The sequence below is a fragment of the Acinonyx jubatus genome, chromosome B4 (genome assembly GCF_027475565.1).
Source record: "Acinonyx jubatus isolate Ajub_Pintada_27869175 chromosome B4, VMU_Ajub_asm_v1.0, whole genome shotgun sequence".
Classification (NCBI taxonomy): domain Eukaryota; kingdom Metazoa; phylum Chordata; class Mammalia; order Carnivora; family Felidae; genus Acinonyx; species Acinonyx jubatus.
In genome coordinates, this window is record NC_069387.1 from 43,138,688 (window position 1) to 43,165,658 (window position 26,971).

Below are 26,971 nucleotides of genomic sequence, written 5' to 3' on the forward strand. Positions count from 1 at the left end.
GAGAGAGGGTGCGAGTGAATGAGGGGCAGAGAGAGAGAGAGAAGAGAGAAGTGGGGATCACCCAAAGCAGGGCTCATGCTCACCCAAGCTCACCCAATGTGGGACTCACACTCACCAATGGTGAGACCATGACCTGAGCTAAAGTCAGATGCTTAACAACTGAGCCACCCAGGTGCCCTGTTCTTACTAGTATAAGAGAACCCTGATACAAAATGTATGTCAAACTAGCAAATAACTGAATCAATTTTAAAGAAGATAAAAAATGAGAACATTACCAAAGAGTATACATATAGAACCCCATGTACCTTAAAATTCAGCGGAGTAAAAAATTTCAAGTGGACTGGGATTGCAAAATTCTTTTTGTGACAGCAGGATCGCCTGTGCATCATGTCAGTAGTGAAATCAGTGTCTCCTGTCATAGCTATGTGACTTGACTAATATCATGTGGCTACTCCTTTGCAATTAAATCCACTTTTCCGTTATACTATAGCCAAATAGCACCTGAATAGATCCATTTAGTTGAGGCATAGCGTAAAAACATGTTGAAATGTTTCATTGTGAAGAGATATACAATTCTGAACAAGTTTTTATCGCATTCCAACTTACACTGTATCTGTCAGCAAATGACCCTCATGTTGCCAAACCAATGACTGATTCTCTGTTCTTATCTGCTTAACCCATCGGCAGGTGATGACCTTGTAGATTTTCTCTTTCTCTTCCTTCCTCCCTTACCCATCTCTCTCTAGACTCTCCTTCTCCCCCCAACCCCATCTCTTTCTTCCTCTCCCTCATTTTCCTCTATTTGGCTTGCATAAAACTTTCCAAGTCACTGACAATCCCTTCTATTTCTTCTTCAGAACTTTTTCTACCTTCTTTCATTTTCTTATATCCACTCTCTACATCGACCTCTTAGGTGACCCCATCTAGCCCCTTGGCATTAATATTATCCATGGTCTTACAACCTATATTTTTTTAGCCATGATCTCTTTGCTACATTCCATACTTATCTATCAACTGTATATTCACCCTCTCTGCTTCAATGTCAGATAGACACCATGAACTTAAAATGTTCAAAACTAATCTTGAAATTTTGCCTTTCGTACCAAATTATTCTCTAGTTTTTCATAGCTCAATGGTATTTTCATCCTAGTAACGGAGCCTAAAAAATACTCAGTCATTCCTGTCTCTTTTCCTTTTCTTTTTTTAAAAACTAATTATTTATTTTGAGAGAGAGAGAGAGAGAGAGAGTGAACAAGAGGGAGCAAGTGAGGGGCGAGAAAGAGGGAGAGAGAGAATCCCAAGCAAGCTCCACACTGCCAGCACAGAGCCTGATACAGGGCTCGACCTCACAGACCATGAGATCATGACCTGAGCCTAAATCAGGAGCCAGATGCTTAACTGACTGAGCCACCGAGGCTCTCTGCTCCTCTTTTCTTTTTCGTAAACTCTACATTGAACCTATCTATGAGTTTTTGGGTCCTTCTTCCATACATACAGAATCCATCCGCAGTTCTGTCACTGCACTGTCACTCTGGCCTGTCACTGTAATAAGGTTTTAATTGGGATATTTCTGTTTCTGCCCTTGCAGAAATTGCAAAGCAATTCCTTATTTTTGTACCTTTTTTTATGCTCTATTTTTCTTCAGGGCACTTGCTCACCATCCGAATTGCTTTGAATTTTTTTTTTTTTTTTTTTACTTTATTTCATTCTTATTGCCACCTCCCGCCATTTGGATGTAAGCAGCATGACATTAACAGTTTTGTTATATCCACTGGAACGTTGACGGGCAGACGGTTGGCGTTCAAACAGTATTTGTTGAGTTAATGAATAAATCAATGTGTGTGTAGGGTAGGAAGCGACGAAGCGAGTCTATCGCAGTGGTCCTACTAGAAAAACCGTTCATAAAGGACTTCCTTGAATCGTGCGGGAGATTTCTTCCAGGCTTTGCATTTGGACTACAGGAGTGCCCAGGAAAGAATCAGGCACTTCTGAGGTAGTGTGCAGATACCAACGCCAAGAAATAATACGCAGAGCCTTATAACTTTGGGGCACCAAGAATTCTTTGGGTTGTACCCTGCTTTGAAAGGTACATGACATGGTAGTTCTCAAAAGCTTCATTTCCAATGGTTCATTTATATACCCAGCTTGAGCTTGCTGAAAAGTCTCCTGCTCTTCCCCTCCCCCCCCCGGCCCAGACAGATGGAATTGGTAGTATCTTGGGAGGGAGTCTAGCCTGAACAATCAAAATGTTTCTTAGAGTTTGTATCGTATTGATTGCTCTGGCATCGGTTAACCACCAAACATTTATCATGATTTAAATTTGCATTCTCAAGACTTTCCATGTCTTGTCCAAAAGAGAATCATGGAGAGTCACGGAACAGTGGTATATAGACCACGAGATACTGTGAAGATGAATCCATTGGACTTTACGTGGCTTTTAGGCAGATCTACCTGACCCAAACTGTTGTCTTCACATCCCATCTGATCATTCAAAAATTTAAAATTCAGCTGAAACCCAGATGGTGATTGTTTTTTAGTTTATGAAAACCTGACTCCACCGCTGTTAATCTTCCCATGTGAAATTTGTGTAAAAGTTCTTGGTTTCATATTGACTTTCTTGGGTGGTTTTTTTTTTTTTTTTAATTAGTCATATTTGTAACTATAATAAGTGGTTTTCTATGTGATCTGATTTGACAGTGGAGGATTTATGTAGATTGCTCTTTACCTAAGCCTGCATCGAAATTTCACACTCACTGGTGAGATTTCTTTTGTTAATTTCCTCCAATAAGTATTTCCATATATATAAGTAGTCCAGAATTATATCTCAATTCACTGGGTTAGTCCTAATTTTTATATCTTTTTAAACAAACAAACAAGCAAAGAATAGACTAACCCCAGGATACTGAATAAATTAAAACTAGACATAGGTTTGTTTAATTTTTTCACTGCTCCTTCGATCTCAGTTCAAAACAATATAAAACATTCAAATAGTATCTGGACTGGCTGGTTTCAGACCTCGGCTAATAAATTTTCTTTCTTCTTTTGCAAAAATGTTCCACCACACTTTTTGGGTTCGTGGAACTAAATGCTTCAGTTTACAATTAGGCCACTGTTTCAAAAAGCAGGGGGTGGGGAGTGGGTGGGGCAAGTAATCAGTCTTTTGACTATTATATCATGAGCAAAAGTCATCTACTGTAATGAGATGAGCTCTCATGCTAACTTCATTATTTAACTTGAGCTGTGTTAAAAGTTCATGTTCCATTGTTTTCTCGGTAGAATATGACACAGGAAGTCAACATCAGTTAGGACAATGACTTCTCAGAAAAATTTTTAAAATTATATATTTTTATTTATTGCAACTTTTGACATGTTACTTTTTAACAAGAGTTTACACAGATTTTAGTGTGTCTTACTTTGAACACATAATTCAGTAGTTCCATTTTTTAATCCTTATGGAAAGAAAGAATATTAATTAGTTTTACAGGATTGTTAGAGCCTCAGGGCCTGTTGAAGGGTATTTGACATAGAGTGTCCAAAGCAGGTTGGCATTGAGAGTATTTCATCTTGAACTTTTGTAAGTTGTTTCTACTCAGTATTCTCAAGAAGAAATACCTTTAGAAAGCAATAAAATTTGTTTATTTGTGGCATATATATTTCTCATGTAATAAATTTGAAAAAAAGAAACACTAATTTCATTACTGGTTACAGAGAAGTTGTCTTCATTAATGAAATTACCAATCAATAGCATAGATGTTTACTATTTTTCGATGTTACTATTCTCATAACTTGAAATGCATATTCAGATATCTCATGCAGTATTTACTAATACAGAAAACTCCTAAACTTAAATTACTTTAATTTTAATAATTTACGTTTTTGGTTGGGGAAGTTATTCCTAAAAAACTAAATTTTATTTATTTATTTTTTAAAATTTATTTATTTATTTATTTATTTATTTATTTATTTATTTATTTATTTTCAGAGAGACAAAGAGAGAGCATGAAGGAGAGGGAAAGAGAGAGAGGGAAAGAGAGAACCCCAAGCAGGCTCCGCACTGTCAGTGCAGAGCCCATGGGGGGCTCAAACCCACAAACCATGATATCATGATCTGAGCCAAAATTAGGAGTTGGAGGCTAGACCCCCGGAGCTACCCAGGTGCCTCCTAAAAACTGCATTTTAAAAGAATGATTGATGATCCAACAGTGCCGACTTGGTGGACCATGTGGCGGTCCTGAGAGCAACGACCAACAGATCAGTAGAGGTAATTATTAACTACTAAGCAAGCATCACTTGACTGATTGTTTTTTGTATGCCTTAAAAGTTAATTGGATGAATTCGGAAGCCACGAGGCAGTGAGTGAGCACACACTCATGATTCTGTGTTCTGAATGGTTGCCTAGGCGTTGAGATCCCCAGAGGAATGGCTAACTCTCCAAGAGGCTGCTCTCAGGCTTTCTTTTTCTGTATCCCCCAGGGATTCTCACTGGTCGCCCCCGTTCCGCTTGCCGACTGGTGCCCCCTAGTGGTTGTGTGAGGCTTTAAACAAGATCGGCTACTCTGGGAGCATGAGATCTGTGTGGAGAGCAGGTGCAGGCCTCTGGCGTCGGTCTTTTTGCAAACAGCCTCCTTCCCGCACGCCCCCCCTCCCCTGAACACCGTCACCAAATCCCACTTTCCCATCCAGTCGTTCGCCAAACAGTTATTAGGCACAAGCGAGTAGGCCCGTGACTGATGGCTGCTGGAAATACAAACATAAAAATTACGGACTTTTTCCTGTTTCACGTGTTTTATAAATTATTATGTCTGCAAAAAAAAAAAAAAAACCAAAACCGGAGAGATTAGCTCAGCATAAATTCTGTTACTGACCTTTGGTATTTACTTTCTCAATTATTGGTTATTACTCTTAATTATTGTACTTTTGAGACCTGGAACATTCTAGATATAGATATTAAATTGACGCCGAGCAAATGAATGAATGCATGTATGGTAGAAACTGTTTTAGAGAAAACAGCCTTTAATATTCAGAATACAGCTACCTGCTCCGGCTATTCAGAGTTTATTGACCAAGAGGAAAGACTTGGATATGCAAGCAAAAACAAGGAAAAGAGAACTTCACAATTTCTTTTCTTTTCTTTAAAATTTTTAATGTTTATTTTTGAAAGAGAGAGGGACAGACAGTGAGGGGGTGGGGGCAGAGAGAGAAGGGGACACAGAATCTGAAGGAGGCTCCAGGCTCTGAGCCATCAGCACAGAGCCGGACGCGGAGCTGGAACTCACAGACAGCAAGATTGTGACCCCAGCTGAAGCCGGGTGCTCAACCGACTGAGCCACCCAGGCGCATCTCATTTTCTAAAATATGTCTTCTTTTGATTTTATGTGAGTGCTCAATCAGATGGTTTCAATATATTTTTAAAAATAATTTGCACTTTTGTATGATGTAAAGTGTTTCAAAGATGATATCATCCATTGCATTTGATTGCATAATATCTACTGTTTCTGGACACATACAAGTACTACAGGGTCTTTCTTCATTTTGGAAGTCACTGTTTACATTAAAAAAAAAGGCCTGATTTAAGCAAGTATCTGGTTTGTAGAGCAGTGTGTTTGTGGCTGTGGAGGTCTCTGATGAAGGTTTAAGAGGGCGTAATATCAGTTGTATTACCTGTGACTGTAGGGAAAGCTAGTGTGGAGGGAAAGACCAAATCTGAGGCCTCTGAGTTCTAGCCTCAAATTATCACCATTTGTGGGCTATCTTGGGAAAATAACACAATCTCTCTTATATCCCTTTTCTTCATTTTCAAAATGAGGCAACAATCTAAGCTGACCCAAAAGTGTGATTGTAAATTCGAATGATATCATGCATATGGAACACATTTAAAAATCACTTCACATTAGGGGTGCCTGTGTGGTGCCATCAGGGTAAGCGTCCAACTCTCCATTTGGGCTCAGGTCACGATCTCACGGTTCCTGAGTTCGAGCCCCACGTCGGGCTCTGCACTGACGGTGCAGAACCTGCTTGGGATTCTCTCTCTCTCTCTCTCTCTCTCTCTCTCTCTCTCTCTCTCCCTCTAGTTCTACCCCTCCCCGCACCCCCCCCCACTGTCTCTGTAAAAATAAGCAAATGTAAAAAATCAGAAAATCTTTTTAAGTGTATTTATTTTGAGAAAGAGAGAGCACAAGTAGGGGAGGGGCAGAGAGAGAAGAAGAGAGAGAATCCCAAGCAGGCTCGATGCTGTCAGCACAGAGCCTGACAAGGGACTTGATCCCACAAACTGAGATCATGACCTCAGCTGAAATCAAGAGTCAGATACTCAACCAACTCTTGAGCCCTTAAGACACTTTTGCCGGTGATGTCCTTAGATAAATGCTATCAAGAAAGTAAAACAATAACGGAATTACTCGGGTTTGTATTGGCAAGGAAGATCTGGAGGAAATGATGCTTAAGGTGACATCTTGCTTATATTAATACAAATTAAATAGGCACATAGAATAAATATGGGTGCATCCATCAGTGGATACATGGACTTTTACAGTACAGTTAATGGATGTCTTTGAGTTCGATGGTAACAAAATCTTTGATTTGATTCCTGTAAAAGAAAAGGTCAGTAGGAAACCTTATGGCATAATGTGGTTCTCTGCATGAGTCACTTCCTTACAGAAGTATACACCAAGGTTTTGGAAATAAAGAAATAAAAGCTACAGGAAATCAGGAAGTAGCTTCTTCCTGCATATTTTAGCTGTGAAATACCGTACTAAGGTATTTAAGGAATTTTATAAATCAAAATGTTGTTTTATTATAGATTCTTTTGAATATTTAATGAAATAGTTCAGTTGAAAATAGTTCAATATTTTGCATTTGCATAGACTTTCTCATTCAAGTATCGCTAACATACAGGGTGTACTCATTTCAGGTGTACGATATAATGATGCAACCATCGGATACATTTTTCAGTGTTCGTCAAGATAAATGCACTCTTTTTAAAACATTTTTTTAAAACATTTATTCATTTTTGAGAGACAGAGAGAGACACAGAGCATGAGTGGGGAGAGAGGGAGACACAGAATCTGAAACAGGCTCCGGGCTCTGAGCTGTCAGCACAGAGCCCAACACGGGGCTTGAACTCACAGACTATGAGATCATGACCCGAGGTGAAGTTGGACACTTACCCAACTGAGCCACCCAGGCGCCCCATGATAAATGCACTCTTAATCTTGTTTATTTATTCCACCCGTTACCTCCCCTACCTCCCCTCCTTTTTTCACATATAGATACCCAGATGTACTACAATCATTTGTTAAAGTGTCAGTCCTTCCTCCACTGATCTACAGAGCCACCTTTGTTGTATGTTGTCTGTGTATCTGTGCACCTGTTTCTGGGATCTTTTTCTCTTTTGTTGGTCTGTCATCCTCACACAAATACTACATGGCTTTAATTCATATAGCTTTCCAGTAAATTTGATATCTGGTATGAAAAATAGATTGTTATAACTGTAAAATATTTTATGTAAACCTCTAGCCACAACCAAAACCAAATATGTATAGAAGTTAAACACACACAAAGAGAAAGAAATCAGAGCATACCAGTGCAAAAAATCAAAAAAACACGAAGGCAGACATCAGAGAAAAATACGGAGAAAAGAATAAGACTAACAGAAAAGAACAAAATGGCCACAGTAGGTCCTTCTTTATCAATAATTACTTTAAATGTAAATAATTAAACTCGCCAATAAAAAGTCATAGAGTACTTGAGTGGATAAATGGACAAAGCACAAGACCAATCTGTGTGCTTTCTAAAATAAACTCACTTTATTTATTTATTTATTTTTTAACCTTTATTTATTTTTGAGACAGAGAGAGACAGAGCATGAACGGGGGAGGGTCAGAGAGAGAGGGAGACACAGAATCCGAAACAGGCTCCAGGCTCTGAGCTGTCAGCACAGAGCCCGACGCGGGGCTTGAACTCACGAACCGCAAGATCATGACCTGAGCCGAAGTCGGACGCTTAACCCACTGAGCCACCCAGGTGCCCCTAAAATAAGCTCACTTTAGATTTAAGGACACACATAAACTGAAAGTAAAGAGTTAGAAAAAGATATTTCATGCAAGTGGTAAATAAAAGAGAGAAGGAGAGGGTATATATATATCAGATAAAATCGACTTTCAGTCAAAAACTCTCACAAGGTGGGGGCGCCTGGGTGGCTCAGTTGGTTGAGTGCCCAACTCTTGATTTCAGCTCAAGTCTTGATCCCAGGGTTGTGATATCAAGCCCTACATCAGGCTCTGTGCTGAGTGTGGAGCCTGCTTGAGATTCTCTTTGTCTCTCTCTCTGGGGTGTTTGGGTGGCTCAGTTGGTTAAGTGTCTGACTCTTGCTTTCGGCTCAGGTCATAATCCCAGGGTCATGGAATTGAGCCTTGGGTTGGGCTCCATGCTGGGCATAGACACTGCTTCAGTTTCTTGCTCTTGCTCTCGCTCTCGCTCTGTCTCTCTCTCCCTCTGCCCCCCTCCTCTAAAAAAACGAAAAATAAGACAAGAAACAACAAAAAAACCTCTCACAAGAGACCAAGAAGGACATTATCTAGAGATAAAAGGATCAATTAAGTGAGAATATATAACAATTATAAATATATATGCATTGGACATCAGAGCTCCTAAATATATAAAACAAACACTGGCAAACAGAAGGCAGAAACAGAACAACAAGGAAACAATAGTAGAGGACTTCGCTATCCCACCTTCAGCAACAGATTGAAACATTTAGACAGAGTAAATGTTTCTTTATTGATAAAGAAAACAACTAACTTGATTAAACCAAATGGACCTAACAGACACATACAGAGCAGAACACACATTCTTCTCAAGCACACATGGAACATTCTCTGGGACAGAGTACATGTTAGGTGACAAACAAGTCTTAAAACATTTAAGACTGACATCACGCTGTCTTTTCTGACCACAAAGGAATGAAATTACAAATCAATAGCAGAAGGGAAACCAGGAAATTCACAAATATGTAGGCATCAAACAAGGTCTCTGTAGGAGATAAAGCAAAATGTATCAGATAGTTTGGGAGCTGAGAACTTTAGGGCAACAGTGGGCAGAGTGAATTATTACAAATGTAGTTTGCTAAGTCTTAGTAAATAGTCATGGGTGTTATACGCATATGGAGACAAGTCATACCATAATGAGATCAGATTCTTGGTATATTTACACTAGTGGGTTTGAAAACTACTCACGATAAAGTATATGTGGTTTCCTTTGAGATATTTGACAAAATCTATCATAATACTAGTCTACATGAAAGCGGTTTTACTCAGATTAGTTGTCATTACTTGAGAGAGAGATCATTTGCTCTATGCCACAGGCATTGTCTTTGGTCCCATCCTCTGTCACATTTATGAATGCTTCAAGTCACATAAATAAATTTGTAGAGGGCACACAACTTGGATAGCTAATGCACTCAGTGACAGATTCATACATGCCAAGCATTCTTAAATTCAGCAAATGAAGAATCTGACACAATGAACGAAGCTTGTGTTAAAATCTAAACTGAAAAAGTAACACGGTGGGGAGAATTACCTTGATTTATAGAGGCTTACAAAAGCACTAGGGGAAGTTGAGTGACCTTATCAAAATAAGATAAGATAGTGTTCAAGTCATGGAGAAATCTTAGATAAAATCAATACACATTGTTATAGCTCAGACTACTTGGTGAGAACCAGGAATAGGGTGGCTGGGAAGAAATTTGGTGTTTTCAATTGTTCAAGTAAGTATCATGTGAAAAGGATGTTGCAATTGATTTAGTGGCCCCAAAAGGTGGAATGGGTACAAATGCTTAAAAAAAAGGATACTTCAGCAACAGATGATCTTCTTATCACTGGGGGCCTTGCCCAACCTGAGTGTACATCCCTTTATGGAGAATTTAGCTTGATTTAAAGTATCTAATTAGTAGGGCCAGTAGGTAAAATCTCCTAGTGTCCCTTGGTCATTATCAGTGTTTTTGTAGTATACTAAGATGGCTTTTTATTGCTGTTAGAACTCTTTGCGGTTACTTGGATTTAAAGTTAATTTTGAAAAGCTAGATTCAAAAAAAAATTGTTAAAGGCTGTATTTTTAGAGCTGTTTTAGGTTCACAGCAAAATCGAGAGACAATTGCGCAGATTTTCTATATCCTCCCGCCCCCACTCATGTGCAGCATCTGTCATTATCAATACCTGCCCCGATTGATTTGTTAAAACTGATGAACCTATGCGGGCACATCATTAGCAGCCAAGATGGGAGTTTACATGAGGGTTCACTCTTGCTTCTGTACATTCTATGGGTCTGGATAAATATATATGACCTGGATGCAATGGTATAGTGTTCGTTATACAGAGTAGTTTCACTGCCCTAAAAATCCTCTGTGTTCTGCCTATTAATCCTTCCCTCTACTCCTGCAATTGCTGATCTCATAGCGTGTCAATAGTTTCGCCTTTTCTAGAATGTCCTGGTGGAATCATATAGTGTACTAGTAGGCAGTCTTTTCAGATTGGCTTCTGTTATATAGTAATATGCATTTAGAGTTTCTCCATGCCCTTTCCTGGTTTGATACTTATTTCCTTATTTTACTGGATACTATTTCACAAGCTGCCCATACCACAGCTTATGCAGCCATTCATCTACTAAAGGACATCCTGGTTGCCTCGAAGCGTTAATGATTATAAATAAAGCTGCTATAGACATCTGCCTGCAGGCTTTTGTGTAGATACGTGTTTTTCCGTTCCTTTGAGTAAATGCCAAGGAACATTATTGCGGGGTTGTATGGTAAGAGCGTGATTAGTTTTGTAAGGAACTTTCAAACTGTTCCCCATAGTGGCTGTACCATTTTGCAATCCTATTAGCCATGTAGGAGAGTTTCTGTGGCTCCACAATTTGGCCAACATTTGGTGTTTCCAGTGTTCCGGATTTGAGCCATTCTAACAGGTGCGAACTGGCATCCCATTGTAATGACATTGTCTCCAGGACATATGATGTGGAGCTTTTCATATGCTTGCTAGCCGTCTGTATATTATCTTTAGTAAGGTCTTTGGCTCACTTTTTAATCAGGTTTTTGTTTCTTATTGTTGACCTTTAAGAGTTCTTTGTATCTTTTGGATAACAGCCCTTTATCAAATGTGAAGTGCAAATATTTTCTCCTATTCAATGGCTTGCCTTGTCATTCTTTTGACAAGGAGTCTTTGGTAGAGCCATTTTTAGTTTTAATGAATTCCAGTTTACCAATTATTTCTAAGACCTTTGCGGCAGCTTTAATAAATATTATAGTCATCCTATAATGTGACACTTTAGATTCTGTTACGTATTTCCATAATACCAAAAAAAAAACCCCTACATTTAAATATAAGCTTTGAATGTAAATAACAGAAATTACAGAAATTGTACATTCAGGTTAGCTTGGCGTGGCAAATCCTGAATCGTACAAATTTTCTAATATGCTAGATTCTAATTTAAGTTTAGAAAGCCAGTTATTACAGTAAATCAAAAACCCTTTGTGGAAGCAACAGAAACTTCTCAACTTGAGGTGGATTTGATTTATTTTATCATTACTACCCTAACTCTGAGAGAGGATTTGACAACAGGATTCTGGAACCTAGGAGCAACCTACATCCCGGATGATTTTATTTAAGCCACAAATGGAATTCTCTGGTCCTTTTATATCATTGAGGTCTGTTTCTCAGTCAGCAGACATCCACCACTCCGGGCACTGGAGACAATGTTTAGATTGTTATCCATTTCAGGTTTCTTTTCCTTTATTCTCTGTCAACCTAATTGTACAAAGTGTGCAGCTCATATAATGACCCAGGTTATCATTAGTGTAGGATCTAAGTTCTTGGTGGTATTTCTATTGTGTTGGCCCAGTATTTCATTTACCATGTCTATCAGGGGAAATTGTAATAAAACTTGATTTTATAAATCTCCTGGGTTCAAGGCATAGTTCTCCTAACCACCTTGTATAACAGTAACCTAACTGCAGTGATGCTGTTCTACGCTTTTTGTTTCAAGGGTTGAGAAGGCACAAATGCAAAAAAGGAAGTCTTAGCTTTTAATTCTTCAGGGCCTTGATCATGTTCCTTATTAGAACAGTCTTCCTGTGGGCATTAGAAGCTCTACACCCAACAAAAACAAGGTCTTGGGCTAAATAGGAGATAAGGATTAAGGAGCGCACTTGAGATGAGCACCGGGTATGAAAGTTTTCGATCACGATATTGTACACGTGAAACTAATATTACGCTATATGTTAACTAAGTGGAATTTAAGTAAAAACTTTTAAAAATGTAAAAAACATCCCCAAGATCTGGGGGAAAGGAAGGAATTTTCTTCATATGGGAGAAATAAGGTGTAATAATGGGAGGGGGGCACTTTGTGAACCCTAACTGCATGCTTTGATTCACAGACCTGTCTATTCTGTCTAGGGCACCAGCTGGTGTCACTAGTGTGCATTCAGGAAGTCATGTCAGCGTCCTGCCCAGCAGGTCACTTATAGATAAGTAACTTCTTCAGGCATGAATGGATTAGCAGACGTTCTTTTCTGCAAAATGCCAAATGCAAAATTGTGTGGAAAATCGTAACAACAAATGAGACATTCTGTAACTTTGTGAATGGCGATCCTCGCGGAAGCATTCCAGGTGCAGAGGTCAAATCTGCTCCTAAAATCCGTAAACATTCCTACAAACACAAAGCACTATCCAGTCCATGATGGAAGACGCTTAAGTAGAAGATCTGCCATCAGGTCATTAGCTGGTTTCCTTTGAACTTTGTGCTCTTTGGTCTTTGCCCTTGATAGGCTGGGCATTCAGCAGAGGTATTAAAAAAAATCGGCCATGAGAAGGGAAGAGGTTATTATCTGAGCATCTATAGCTTCCATCCCTGCTGTCCAGCTAATGTTACAGGTGTCCCTTTAGTAAGTTCCAGCATGTGTGAGGAAAGACGCTGATGGACATGCACTTTTTCCACCCAATTATTGATAAATAAACCAAAAGCTGAAGCCTCTAGGTAGAATACGTATAGCAGGACTATAACATGAATTTTTAGACAAAATAGTCCTACGGTAACTGTGAAAATATCAAGTAAAATTATCATTGAGTCACTAGTAAATTCAAAAGGACAATTGTACAGGTAGCATTAGCTCACCCCTCTCCACCTTCTGCATCTCATTCTTTGCCCCGGGACAGTGACCTGTGCAGACAACTTTGCCCCGTGGCTTCCACTTGCCTTTAGCCAATTGATTTGGGGGCAAGAAGGCAGAGGCATGAGATAGGAGTCAGGGTTAATGGCCCTGGGCCTCCTCTCGGAGACTAGGACTGACTGTACTCCAGCCAGGGGTGCCTGCTCTACCCAACTCACCTTCCTCTATCTTCTGCCTCACCAGTGAAGCCTTCCTGTGGAAAGTTCTAGGTTTCTGTTCTCGACTTGCTACAATTGCCAAAGATTTAGGAGTTGTGCACCAAAATTTTAAACTTCATCTCAACTTACAAAATGAACGTTTCCACAACTGTATTACTCTTTTTAGATTGGGCTTGAGGGGACTTTTTAGAGGGATAAGAAAGTTCCAAAAGTGCATTTGGGTGATGGTCGCACACATCTATTTATTTTCTAAAAGTCATCCAATCATGTAATTACATACCATGTTATGGTATGTAAATTAGACCTCACTGAAGCTAAGAGAAAAAAAAAATCTGAAATCTCTGTCCTGCCTCATGAATATTGTATATTCTGTTCAAATACCAGAAAAGGCCATGAAAAATATGGTTTCTTTCCTAAATTCTCCCCACATTTTTTTTTTTGGTATTTAAGATGTCTTTAGAATGTCAAAAGTTGCCAGTATTTTTTTCTTCAAATTATATTATTAAATTATTAACATGATTTATAATCAATCTTGTTTTAGGGTCAGGAAATTTAACTGTTAGGTAATTGCAAGCTATTATGTTAAATCAAATATCACTATATCAGGAAGTGTAATTGAAAATTCATGTATTGTAACTAAACCGAAAGGCACCTATGTATCATTTAACTCGACTTTGAAAGGGGTACAATTTCCATTTCCCTGACTTTATGGGATTATCAGGAAACATTTTTCAAAGAACCATATATGATATTAAATTCAATATGTGGTGGGCAGTTTAGAAATTATGTGTTATGTAGGTCATGAGAAATAAACTTAAAAAAAAAAAAAAGAAAACATTTCCTTTGAGGTTTTCACTGATAGATGAAACTGTGTACCCTTGTCTGTACCCTGAGTGAACAATTTGAGGACTAGCTCTGAATAGCAGCAGATTTATTATTTTCTTATTATATATCATACTTAGGAAAACAAAACGTACACATATACACAGATATATTCACCCACATCGAAGATGCAAGATGAAGAAAGATACATGACATTGAATTTACAATGGAAAAAAAGGAGTTCTATCGAAACATCCCAACTTAAATTTAAAGGTATGGTATTCCTTTTTTTCCCTAATTGGTATGGGTTAATATGAATAAGAATTCAATGTGGGTTAATCTGAATATGAATACGGACGGTAATTTCCAACATTGCAGTCTTTACTGTTCTTGGACTATTTTATTTTTTGGTGCTTTCCTCTCTCTGTTTGCCCCCATCTTGTCTTTCTGTCTCTCGCTCTCATTTATCAAGGTGAGGGCAACAATTGTTTTTAAAGTAAAATTTTGTGTCATATAGTTTCCTAAGGACATTCTCAGGACAAAATACACCCTTCCTTGTTATTAAGAAAAATTTGGGGTCATATAATTTCCTAAGGACATTCTCAGGAAAAAAAAATACACAAAATTATAAAATTGAGATGGATGTTTAGCTCCAATCATCCACCTCCTTCTCACTCATAAAAATGGCATCTTTAGTACTAGTTTTTAATTCAGCTTGTCAAAAACTTTGAGTGTATTTTTCACCAGGTGGATAATTTCAGTTTGGAAAATAGAGATACTGACTTGAAAGACTACAAAATGTAACAGCTCTTCTGTGCAAATTTTTTTTCACAGTTTGTAGATATCACTCTGAAACCAAAATGGGTTTTGGTGCAGAAAAGGAGCTCAGGTGGCTGCAAATAATGAATGTGCAACTCCTAGCTATTTAAGTGGCATCTGCTAATATTCATCCTTTACCAATAAATGCATCGTTCGCTAATAGTAAAGTTTGCTAATATTTAGTAAAGCTTGGGGTGTGACATACGTTTGAGTCTAATTGACAGGTTAAGTCCTGTCATGATACACAGGGCTTTTACTTAACTTTGTGATTATATATTTGTGTATTTTTTTCCTCGTATCTTGGTGGTAATGAAAATAAGACATTACATTTTTGCCACTATCTAAAGTTTCAGAGTCACTGTAGAAATAGAGTTACGAATAATATAGTTACTTAATATAGATTGAAATATTTTGCAGGTTTTTCTTTTCTTGCCCTCAGTGTATATTCCATGCACAGTCCCATTATGTTTTAAAATTGCTTGGGGGCGCCTGGGTGGCTCAGTCAGTTAAGCGTCCGACTTCGGCTCAGGTCATGATCTCACTGCTCGGCCCCTGAGTTCGAGCCCCGCATCGGGCTCTGTGAGGACAGCTCAGAGCCTGGAGCCTGCTTCAGATCCTGTGTCCCCTCTCTCTCTGCCCCACCCTCTGCTTGCACTCTGTCTCTCAAAAATGAATAAATGTTAAAAAAAAATTTCTTGAAATAATTCCTCTCCATGGTTAAGCCACTAACTTAATATCCAGTTAGGGCCCTTTACTTCATCTTCCATTTTATTTTTAGGGATCACCTTTTTTTCACCTTGACTTAGTTCTTTTTATAATTATGTATAAGTAGACACACTGTGCAATTGTAATAATATATATAATGCCTATTATACAATATAATTATAATTATTTTATAATTATTGAAAACATTTATATATTTTCAAAGTCAAAGCTAGCTAACAAGGTACTTCCAGAGATCTCCAACTCCCCAAAATCCAGATTCCATCTTTTGCTTTCATCCTGCTCTCTCCTCCCACATATTTCAATCCTACATACAGCCTAACATTTCTCTATTAAGTGGATGTGCCATAGTTTATTCCACTAGTTCCATTATTGACCATGTAAGATGTTTGCATTGCTTTTCTATTGTATTCCTATTATAAATAGCACTGCAATGCCTTGCACATATGTCTTTTCATGTTTTGCCAACATGTCACTGGGATGTATTCCCAGAAGAGAGATTGCTGGATACCAATGCAAATACTCATGTAATTTTGCTCGTTTTCCCCCAAATATCGCTCCACACGATGGTACCATTTTATGCCATGATGAATCTAATAGTGGCAAATATCTTTTTAAAATACTGACTTCAATGGGGCACCTGGATGGCTCAGTCGGTTAAGCGTCTGACTCTTGCTTTCGGCTCAGGTCATGATCTCATGGTTTGTGAGTTTCGGGCCCCACATTGGATTCCTTGCTGACAATGCAAAGCTTGCTTGGTATTCTCTCTCCCTCTCTCTCTGCCCCTCCCTCGTTTGCTCTCTCTCTCTCTCTCTCTCTCTCAAAAATATACAAATAAACAAAAAAATAAAATAAAATAAAATACTAATTTCAATTCTTTTGGTATACCCAGAAGTGGGATTGCTGAAAGGTTTGGTAGCTCTATTTTTCTTGTTTTGAAGGACTGTCATACTGTTTCCAATAGTGACTGCATCATTTTATATTCTCACCAACAGTGTGCAAGGGTTCAAAGTTCTCCACACCCTCACCAACACCTGTTATCTCTTTTTGATAGCCATTCTCACAGACGTGAAGTGATATCTCATTATGGTATTGTTTGCATTTACCCGATGATTAGTGATGTTGAAAGACTTTTCAGGTACTCGGCCATTTGTATGCCTTCTTTGGAAAACAGTCTATTCAGATCCTCTGCCCCTTTAAAAATAAGATTTTTTTTTTGCAATTGATTTGCATAAGTCGTATGAGTTCCTTATATATTTTAAATGTTGGCCCTTTATCAGATAAGGTATAGATTTGCAAATGTTTTGTCCCTCTAATTTTTTTTTTCTCTCGTTCCTTGTGTCTTCAATTTAGGTGGTTTATTTGAGAGCTTCCTTTAAAAAAATTTTTTTTACTGTTTCTTTATTTTTGAAAGAGAGAGAGAGAGAGAGAGACAGAGTGTAAGCGGGGTAGGGTCAGAGAAAGAGGGAGAGACAGAATCCGAAGCAGGTTCCAGGCTCTGAGCTGTCAGCACAGAGCCTGATGTGGGGCTGGAACCCATGAGCCGCGAGATCATGACCTGAGCTGAAGTCAGGATGAAGTCAGATGCTCAACCTACTGAGCCAACCAGGCACCCCAGATCTTTCTTTTTATCTCAATGTAGGTATTTATGGCTACAAACATCTCTCTTAGAAGTGCTTTTGCTGTGTCCCATAAGTTTTGTTGTGCTGTATTTTCATGTTTATTTGTCATAAGTTTTGTGCTGTATTTTCAAGTTTGTTTTTTAAAGATTTTTAAAAATTTCCCTTTTGATTTCTTCTTTGACTCATTATTTGTTCAAGAGTGTGTTACTTACTTAATTTGACATATTTGTAAATTTTCCAGTTATCCTGCTGTCTTGATTTCTAGCTTCATACCATTGTCACTGGAAAAAAATCCTTCATATGATTTCAATCTTCTTAAATTTGCCATGACTTGTTTCATAAACTATCATATGATCTATCCTGGAGAACGTTCTGTGTGCATTTCAGAAGAATGTGTATTCTTCTGTTATTGGATGGAATGTTCTGGGTATGTCTGTTAAGTGCATTTGGTCTAAAGTAATAATTCAAGTTCCACGTTCTTATAGTGATTTTTTGTTTGGATGGTCTATCCATTGTTGACTATGAGGTATTGAAGCCCTCTATTATTATTGCACTGTTGTCTATTTCTCCCTTTCACATCTGTTAATATTTGCTTAATGTATTTATCCACTTTGATGTTGGGTGCATATATATTTCTGATTATTGTATCCTCTTGATAAATTGACTCCTTTATCATTATATGATGATGACCTTCTTTGTCTCTTGGTACAGTTTTTGACTTAATGTCTATCTTGTAGCTACCTCTGCTTTCTTTTAGTCTCCATTTGCATAGAATATCTTTTTCTCTCCCTTCTTTTTGAGCCTATGTGCATCCTTAAGGAAGAAGTGAGTCTTTTGTACATAGCATGCAGTTGTATCCTGTTTTTTTTTTTTAATCTATCCAGCCACTCCATGTCTTTTGATTGGAGGAGTTAATCCCTTTATAATGAGAATAATTCTTTTTTTATTTTTTTTATCTTTGAGACGCTATTTATTTATTTTGTTTTTATTTTATTATTTTTTAATATGAAATTTATTGTCAAATTGGTCTCCATGCCACATGAGAAAGAATGAAATATGGCCTTTTGTAGCAACGTGGATGGAACTGGAGACTGTTATGCTAAGAATAATTCTTGATATGACAAGACTTACTAATGCCATCTTATTACCTGCTATTTAGCTGTTTTGTAATTCCTTTATTCTTTTCTCTTTTTGTTGCTGCCTTCCTTTGTGAGTTGGTTTTTCATAGCGGTATGCTTTGATTCCCTCTGTTTTTAGTGCATGTATCGAATAATGTGTAGGCTTTGCTTTGTGGTTACCATCCACTTCTGTAAAACATCTTATAGATATAACAGTCTATTTTACACTGATAACAACTTCAATCTCATACAAAAACTCTTCCTTTTTAATGCTTGCCTTTTACGTTTTCGATGTCACAATGTGCCTTTTGTAGTGTGTATTCAATAACAAATTATTGTTATCTATAGTTACTTTAAAGACTTTTTTCTCTTTTAACTTTTATATGAGAGTTAATTAATTTTTTCCAAACTTCTGTGGAAAACTTCCAGTGTTTCTCAATTAAATTCATTAGACAAACAAACAAACAAACAAACAAAAAACACCTGTTACTGGTGTGCATATTGAACAAGTATCCATCAATTCCTGCTTTATTTTCTAGCATAAAGTTGTTGGGTTTTATCAATTGCATTTTTTTACAACTATTGAGATGATCATACATTTCTTTCTAGCTCTGTTAATAAGACAAAATGAATTTCTTACTATTGAATAGCATTGGATTCCTAGTATAAATCTGCCATGGTCATTTTATGTTTGGGGGACAATAATATATTTAAGATTTTTGTATGGACACTTAGGAGTGATTGATTTTGGATTTTTTTTTTAAATTTTTTTTCAACGTTTATTTATTTTTGGGACAGAGAGAGACAGAGCATGAACGGGGGAGGGGCAGAGAGAGAGGGAGACACAGAATCGGAAACAGGCTCCAGGCTCTGAGCCATCAGCCCAGAGCCTGACGCGGGGCTCGAACTCGCGGACCGCGAGATCGTGACCTGGCTGAAGTCGGACGCTTAACCGACTGCGCCACCCAGGCGCCCCTGATTTTGGATTTTTAAAATTATTTTTATTTTTATTTTCTGATGTTAAAGTCTTGTAAGTTAAATTCTGTGCAGGAGAATTCTCTACAATTTCTGTACAGGAGAAAACACAAGATAGTGAAAATGTTACTTCCTCCAAAATCGTAAACCTTAATAGGGCTCAAATTCATACTGTGGAACTCTTTTCATGATGCTTAAGAGAAATAATTGAGCCTCAGTTTGAAAAGGCTTCTGCACCCTTTCTCCTAATGTTTTCTGATAATCATGTGTTTGATTTTTTTTAAATGAATAAATGACATTTTATTACATGTGTTGAATACTTTGAATTTTTTGATGATAACTTTTAACACATCAAAATATTAAAAAATAATCTGGGAAGTACAGGGAATCCATTAATTGAATGAATATAACATATCTTATTTTACTGTCTTGTGAATATTATGATAAGACCAAAGCTATGCACTATTTTTCTGACATACTGTTTTATATGGTTTATGACGCTCTTTCTCGACCAAGTTCAGCATCTTCAAATGTGGTTTTTTTTACTCCCACAGATTTAAAGGGTATTTGGAATATGAATTTCAGCATTTATAATTCAATTTATTGACTGAACAATAAGGATGATCATAGTTATGGGGAGTGGCTTCTTATCAATTATTGTGATACATTTGCAAAAATTATCTTTGATGACATAAAATGTTGTGCAAATATAGGTGTTCATTTATTCAACATAAAATAATTGCTCATATAATTCCACAAGCTAATGTCCGCCAACCTAAGTCCTTTTTAATGAGGCTGAGAAAAATAACAACGTATATAATTGAGGCGCTGGATGAGACTATTTACTTTCTGTATTATGACACCAGTTTGTTGATAACAGCCATCACTGAATGCACATCTTATCTTGAACCTAGCAGTATATGGAAAATAAAATGAGTATTTTCATACATATGAAAAAGAAAATAGTCGTCACTCTTAAAGAGTTTACCGTCTAAAGAGAAGCTGAAGCATCATTATTACATGAGTTAGAAAAGATTTTAGGATTTTTTTTTTAGATTAGAATAGCTGGTACCAGGAGTCGTATTTAGCTTTGGTTTGTGTTGCTTTCTTAGTAAATGAGATGGGTTGAATGACTTGTGAATATTATTACATTAAAGCAAATTTATTAATTAGAAAGTATCTGTGTGAATATAGATGTGTGTATTTGTAAGTGCACACGCACAAATGAGCGTGTGTATGCATGCGTGCTTGGGGAATTATGAGGTGTATACGTTAAAATTCTTTATCCCTCTGGTCAGTTATGTCAAATATTAGCAATTTCTTAAGATCTGATATAACATGCATCATAGCTCTAACCATGTAGTGTTACTATTACTGAATAAAATACATATTTATTTTTTTGTTTATTTAGGTTTTAAGCTTTTGATTGCCTGATATCATTTGAAATTCAAAACCAATATTATTTGCAATCCTCGTCTTACAGTTGCTTTCACGTCTTAGAAATTACTTTTCTAAGCTAATTCATTTGATTAATCCCTCAGATTCTTCTGTGATGTTGCCTTGGTCTAAAATCTTACTGGGGATATCTGGAACCATAAATGGTATTCTGGTTTTGACTTTGATTTCCCTGTGTTTACTGGGTAAGTTGAAAGATTTTAAATACAAGTATGGGAATGTTTACGTTCTTCTTACTACTCTTTTCATATTCATTCATTCACTTATTCATTTTGTCACGTTAACAAAGGCTTAATTAGAAGCTACTGTGTATAAAGCCATATAGCATTCCCCATCGTAATGTATTTAATCTGTAGTCAAATCAGGTGAGTATCTTGTTCTCAAGTGGCATACATTCTAATAGGAAGAAAACGTGTGTGTGTGTGTGTGTGTGAGAGAGAGAGAGAGAGAGAGAGGGAGGGATGTATTTGGAAACCGTGTTTTGGATTTCTTAGAACACTGTGAATAAAGAGAATTCCATTATTTTTCTTAAAAATATATGTTTTATCTAAGATTACATTTAGTTTATTTTTTTGTCCAACAAATATTTACTGAACAGCTACTATACCCCAAGCATTACCACAAATTTTCAACCCCCCCCCCCAAAAAAGGAATAATCAGGGTCAAGAATCTCTACTGAAAGAAATAGATTTTAAGTAAATAATTATGGTAGAATAGGCTAAACACAGTATCATAGGTTTCAGTAAGGCATTAAGAAAGCATGGAAAGAGGATGTAGGCTCTCTAGAGGAGGAATTTTGCTTTATTTCCTACTGTATCACCAGTTCTTAGGACAATGCCTGGCACAGAATAGATCCGCAGCAAATATGTATTCTAAAAACGAATTAATCGTGTCATCCTTGAAGTTATTTTTCATTAAATGAACATGAAAATAAGAAACTTCCCAGTTACCCCTTCAGATGTTTCTTGTTCCAATCATCAGAATCTTTCCAAAGAATTTGTCTCTGAAACATTGCACAGAAAAGATATTTACCCTATGTTAAAATAATCCTGTTTTTAAGTTTCTCAGGGAGTATTGCAAAAATGCCAAAAAGGAAATAATTCAAATCTCACCCAACACGATGACATTGGAAACCCAAAAATGAATAATGGCACAAGAGGAAATATAAGTAATAAGGACACAAGCCACTGTGGCTCACAAGCTACCGACCATACAGGTATCTCTCAAGGCTTTGGCTTATATTGAGTTTAATTGTTTTGGCTTTCAAAATTTGAAAAATCCTATTTAACAGGCATGCATACATATGCATATACATACATATATATGTATATATCTTTATGTACATATATATATTGATTATTCTTTTTCCAGTGGGAGGAAAGCTGTAAAAAAAGAGCAAAACAGTCTGTTCCCTTCAGGAACTTAAAATCAAATTGAAACACATAAATATGGAAAGTTAACTGCGATTATAAGGCAGTGTATAAATAAGCTGCCAATAACTATTTTTGTCTCTTATTTATTCTGTTTTGAAATTCAAAATGAATAAAAGTGATTATACACAACAAATTATCCATTATGATTTTGTGCTTAGAACTTGCAATCATGCAAAATTTTGGAAAACTGTCCCTTCTGCTTCCAATTATTTTCAGTTTAACTTTAGAACACTTACCTTTTTGAGCCTTCAACATTTACTTTATGGTTTATGTGAAAAATGTGTTGATTAATTTATTTTATAATTACTTGCCAAAGGGTTTTCTCCACTCCATTAGTTTGTGTTATTCTCTTGATCACATATGAAAATGTCATATATATTACGGTTTACTTATTGGTACTCTTTGCTTTTGGATTATGTATCTGTTTTACATGTATAAGTCTCAAAGTAATTAAGATACTGTAATTTTAACACATATTTTACACTCTGATTAGATGTTAAGAAAGCTTTGATAGGTAAACATGGAATCATATAGACACCATTAAACTTTTATTAAAGTCAGTCTAAATGCTGTATATCCAATTCTGAGATATTAATTTCCTATTACTTTTTTTTTAATTGAAGAAATACAAACATGAAGTTAACCATTTAAAATAATGCAATTCAATGGCATGAGGACATTTGAATGTGCAACGGCTAATCTATCTAGTTCCCAAACATTCTCATCACCCAGAAAAGAAATTCCTACTCCCGATAAAAAAATCCCCTACTCCTTCACCCCGGCCTTTAGCAACCACTAATCTGTCTTCTGTCTCTGTGGATTTACCTATTCTGCATTTTCATATATGGAATCATACAATATTTGACTTTTTGTGTCTTGCTTCTTTCACTTAGCATAATGTTTTCAAGGTTCATTCGTGTGACATCATGTATCAGCATTTTATTTCCTTTTATGACTAATATTCTGCTCTTTGTATATATCTAAAATTTGTTTAAGATGGCAATACCAAAGTGATCTATCAAAATTCCAATGCCCTTTTTTTTTTGTGGAAATGGACAAAGTGATCCTGAAATTCATATAAAGTTGCCAGAAATCCTGAATAGTAAAAACAATCTTGAAAAAGAAGAATAAATTTGGCAGATTCACATTTTCCAATGTCAAAACTGGGGATTTCCAATCCCCAATGGGGATGGAAAGATGAATCCTAGCTGCTTAATATTTACGGGGTTTCTTCTCATGGTGATGAAAATATTTTGGAATTAGATAGTAGCTGTATTTGCACATTGTGGACATGCTAAAAATTCATGCACGTTAAAGTGGTTAAAATGGTGGCTTTTATGTTACATGAATTTTACTTCAATAAAAAAAGGAGATTTGAGTGGCCATAAGTTTGAATAGATATACTGACCTGCCGTCATATTTACACATACAATTTATTTTCGTTCATTATTATGCCAAAGTCTTAGGTATTTACAATTTAAGACCTCAGTTTAATTTTAATTTAAGAAAATCGAGGAATATAAACTTGTAATTATATAGAGGTTGAAAAAACTAAATTCTCAATATTAGTTAATATCAAAAGGGAATCATTAAGGATTTATGCACATAAAGGAAGTAGAGAAGTCTTAAAGCTTTATTTGGTTAAATTATAAGAAAATGGTATAAATAATATTTAATCTCTCAAGTAGCATTAATGCAATATACAGCTTAAATGGTTCATGTTATTTTAGCAATTACATTAGATCTGGGCATGAAAAACATTCCCCTTTGTGTAAGTTTTGCTTCATCTTACTAAATTGATTTCTTAATTCCCAAGAATTATCATTTGTGTTTTGGACACCTTGTAAATCTGAACCCCTTGTTGTGAGTGATTTTATCATACAGCTCCACTCTTACTCATACAACATGTAAGTATTCAGTGTCCAGAGGTACATATGTAATTTAATTTTCTTTGTTTCCTTTGTGTCACTACAGGATTGTGCCCATCAGAATGGCTCAAATATCATAAAAAGTGTTATTGGTTCTCTAATGAGATGAAAAGTTGGAGTGACAGTTATAGGTATTGTTTGGGAAGAAAATCTCATCTACCAATCATTCAGGACCACATTGAAATGGTTAGTGGTTTAGGGCCAGGGTTATGGCGTTAGTTTCTGTGGAGTTAAAAATAGCCTACCTCAGGGCGCCGGGGTGACTCAGTCTTTAAACATCGGACTCTTGGTTTTAGCTTAGGTCATAACTTCACGGTTTTGTGGGTTCGAGGCCCACGCCCAGCTCTGCACTGTTAGTGCGGAGCCTGCGTGGGATTCTCTGTCTCCCTCTCTCTCTGACTCTACCCCACTCATGCTGTTTCTGTTCCTCTATAAATAAATAAAAAAGTAAATAAATAACTTAAAAAAATGACTTACGTCCTATTTCTTCCCACCCTTCCAGTCAGTTATCATTTACCTTGATTACTGAGTTTTTGGCACCTTCCTAAATTTTGTGCTCAAAGCCAGTGTCTTACTTGACTCATGCTAGCCCTGGACTGAATACTTGTATTCGATGTACAGGTAGTGTATACGTATATATATGTTTACAATAAATGTGCAATGTGTGTAAATAAGTTATGAATTGATTACTATCTGAATGCTCATGCAGGATACTAATTGTCCAATAAAATCCTAAATCGTTTTAATATGTCTGAAAACTATTAAAATATTCTGTTCACTTACTCATTCCTCACTTTTTAGGCTTTTATACAGAAAAACCTAAAACAATCAAACTACGTGTGGATTGGGCTCAACTTTACATCCCTGGAAAAGGCATGGACCTGGGTGGATGGTTCTCCATTAGATTCAAAGACGTGAGTCTTTTCAAAAAGACTATCTGATTTACTGTCTAGCATAGAACTTATCTTCATAAAGCACCTCTCGGTCCACCAAAATCAACTCTGAAATAGTTCTCGGCACTAAAACATTTGAAAGGATGAAAATCAGGTTAATGTTCCCTGGAGTAATGATGGATACTTTGGTTTTGTTTTCAAAGCAAAAAGACTAGAAAAGAATAATGGTTGTGCATTTATTGTTTAAAAACTACACCATATACAACAATGGAAAGAAGATTAGACCAAGGATGTGGGCACAAATGTACTCTCAGTTTTGTCACTTCTAAACAGACTCTCTGGGAACTTTCTGCGAAATCACAGACAGCAATATTAAGTAACAGACATACTGTAACTTTTAGTGAATCAAAGGATTTGAAAATGCCCTGAAATCTGAGTTACGTTTTGATTAAGGGAGGGAATTAGCTGAAAACGTAAATGGATGTCGTTAGCAGCGATGATTAACAATGTATTTATCATTTCTTCTACAGATTTGTCATAAAAGGACCAGCTAAAGAAAATAGCTGTGCTGCTACCAAAGAAAACAAAATTTACTCTGAAACTTGCAGCAGTGTTTTCAAATGGATTTGCCAATATTAGAATTTAAAAAAAAAATTAGTAGTGAACTAATCAATGATGAAAGCTTTTGCCTATTAGGTTCTAATATTAACCTTAAGGAGTGAGAATTTAAAACTGAAAACAACAAAATGTCTTCTCCATTTTCTCTCCATCGTCTACATTGGTCCTAATCTCAGAGTAACCCATGTAAATAATCCAAAATATGCCCTTCCTATTTTTTATGTGATAATATAATCCAATGTGAGTCCATGGATTTATACTCTGGACTTTTATTCATTTTTCATGTTATAACAAATGTGACCAAATTTATCTGCTTTTCTGTATTTTGCTTGTTTATGTGTAACGATATTCTGTGTTAATTTCATATCATTCTGAGTTTCATTGTAGTATGGATTTATATATTTTTTACTGCTTTGTTGAGCATTAACTTCATTCTCAGGTTTTTGCTACTGTAAGCTATGTTGCAATAAACATTCTGAATATCTTTTTATTTTATTTTAAAGTTTATTTATTTATTTTGAGAGGGTGGGGGCAGAGAGAGAGAGGGGAAAGAGAATTCCAAGCAGGCTCCACACTGTCAGCGCAGAGCCCAATGCAGGGCTTGAACTCAAAACCCTGAGATCATGACCTGAACAGAAATCAAGAGTCAGAGGCTTAAACAACTGAGCCACTCAGATGCCTGTGAATATTTTTTTTAAATGGTAGCCCTTTCATTTCTTTTTCTTTGATATAAACCTTAAACGTGGAAATTCTGACTAAAACATTAAATATGGTTTTTTTTTGCTTCAGATTTTATACAATTTTAATCTAAATTACAAACTGATAAGATTACAGGTACAGAGCAAAAACACTTTCCTGTTTCGTGAACCTCTTAAGAATTACTTGCCGGAATGATACATTTTATTATATTACAAAGAATTTTTTAATGTTTTATTTATTTTTGAGAGAGACAGAGAGACAGTGTGAGCAGGGGAGGGGCAAAGAGTGAGAAGGAGACACAGAATTCGAGGCAGGCTCCAGGCTCGGAGCTGTCAGCACAGAACCTGACGCGGGGCTCAAACCCACAAACAGTGAGATAGTGGCCTGAGCCAAAGTCCCACCCCCAGCTGACTGAACCACCCCGGTGAATTGCAAGTACATTGGATACTTTCGTATATATGTTCTACACACAAAAAATTTCCTACTTAA

The 26,971-nt window shown here is 36.6% G+C and overlaps 1 protein-coding gene across 1 annotated transcript; it reads left to right on the forward strand.

The window, feature by feature from the left end:
- Window positions 1-13,951: 13,951 nt before the first annotated feature.
- KLRF1 (killer cell lectin like receptor F1) lies at window positions 13,952-26,271 on the forward strand. The gene is made up of 6 exons (XM_015061791.3): window positions 13,952-14,472; window positions 20,998-21,096; window positions 21,972-22,127; window positions 24,319-24,458; window positions 25,074-25,186; window positions 25,696-26,271. The coding sequence occupies exons 1-6, from the start codon at window positions 14,388-14,390 to the stop codon at window positions 25,802-25,804; spliced, it is 702 nt and encodes a 233-aa protein (XP_014917277.1). The 5' UTR covers window positions 13,952-14,387; the 3' UTR covers window positions 25,805-26,271.
- Window positions 26,272-26,971: the final 700 nt, after the last annotated feature.

Coding starts and splice junctions, on each gene's coding strand:
- KLRF1 (XM_015061791.3), top strand. CDS start 14,388: ATGCAAGATGAAGAAAGATACATGACATTGAATTTACAATGGAAAAAA. Junction 21,097..21,971: donor GATTTCCCTGTGTTTACTGG/GTAAGTTGAAAG, acceptor CCTGTTTTTAAG/TTTCTCAGGGAGTATTGCAA. Junction 24,459..25,073: donor TTCAGGACCACATTGAAATG/GTTAGTGGTTTA, acceptor CTCACTTTTTAG/GCTTTTATACAGAAAAACCT.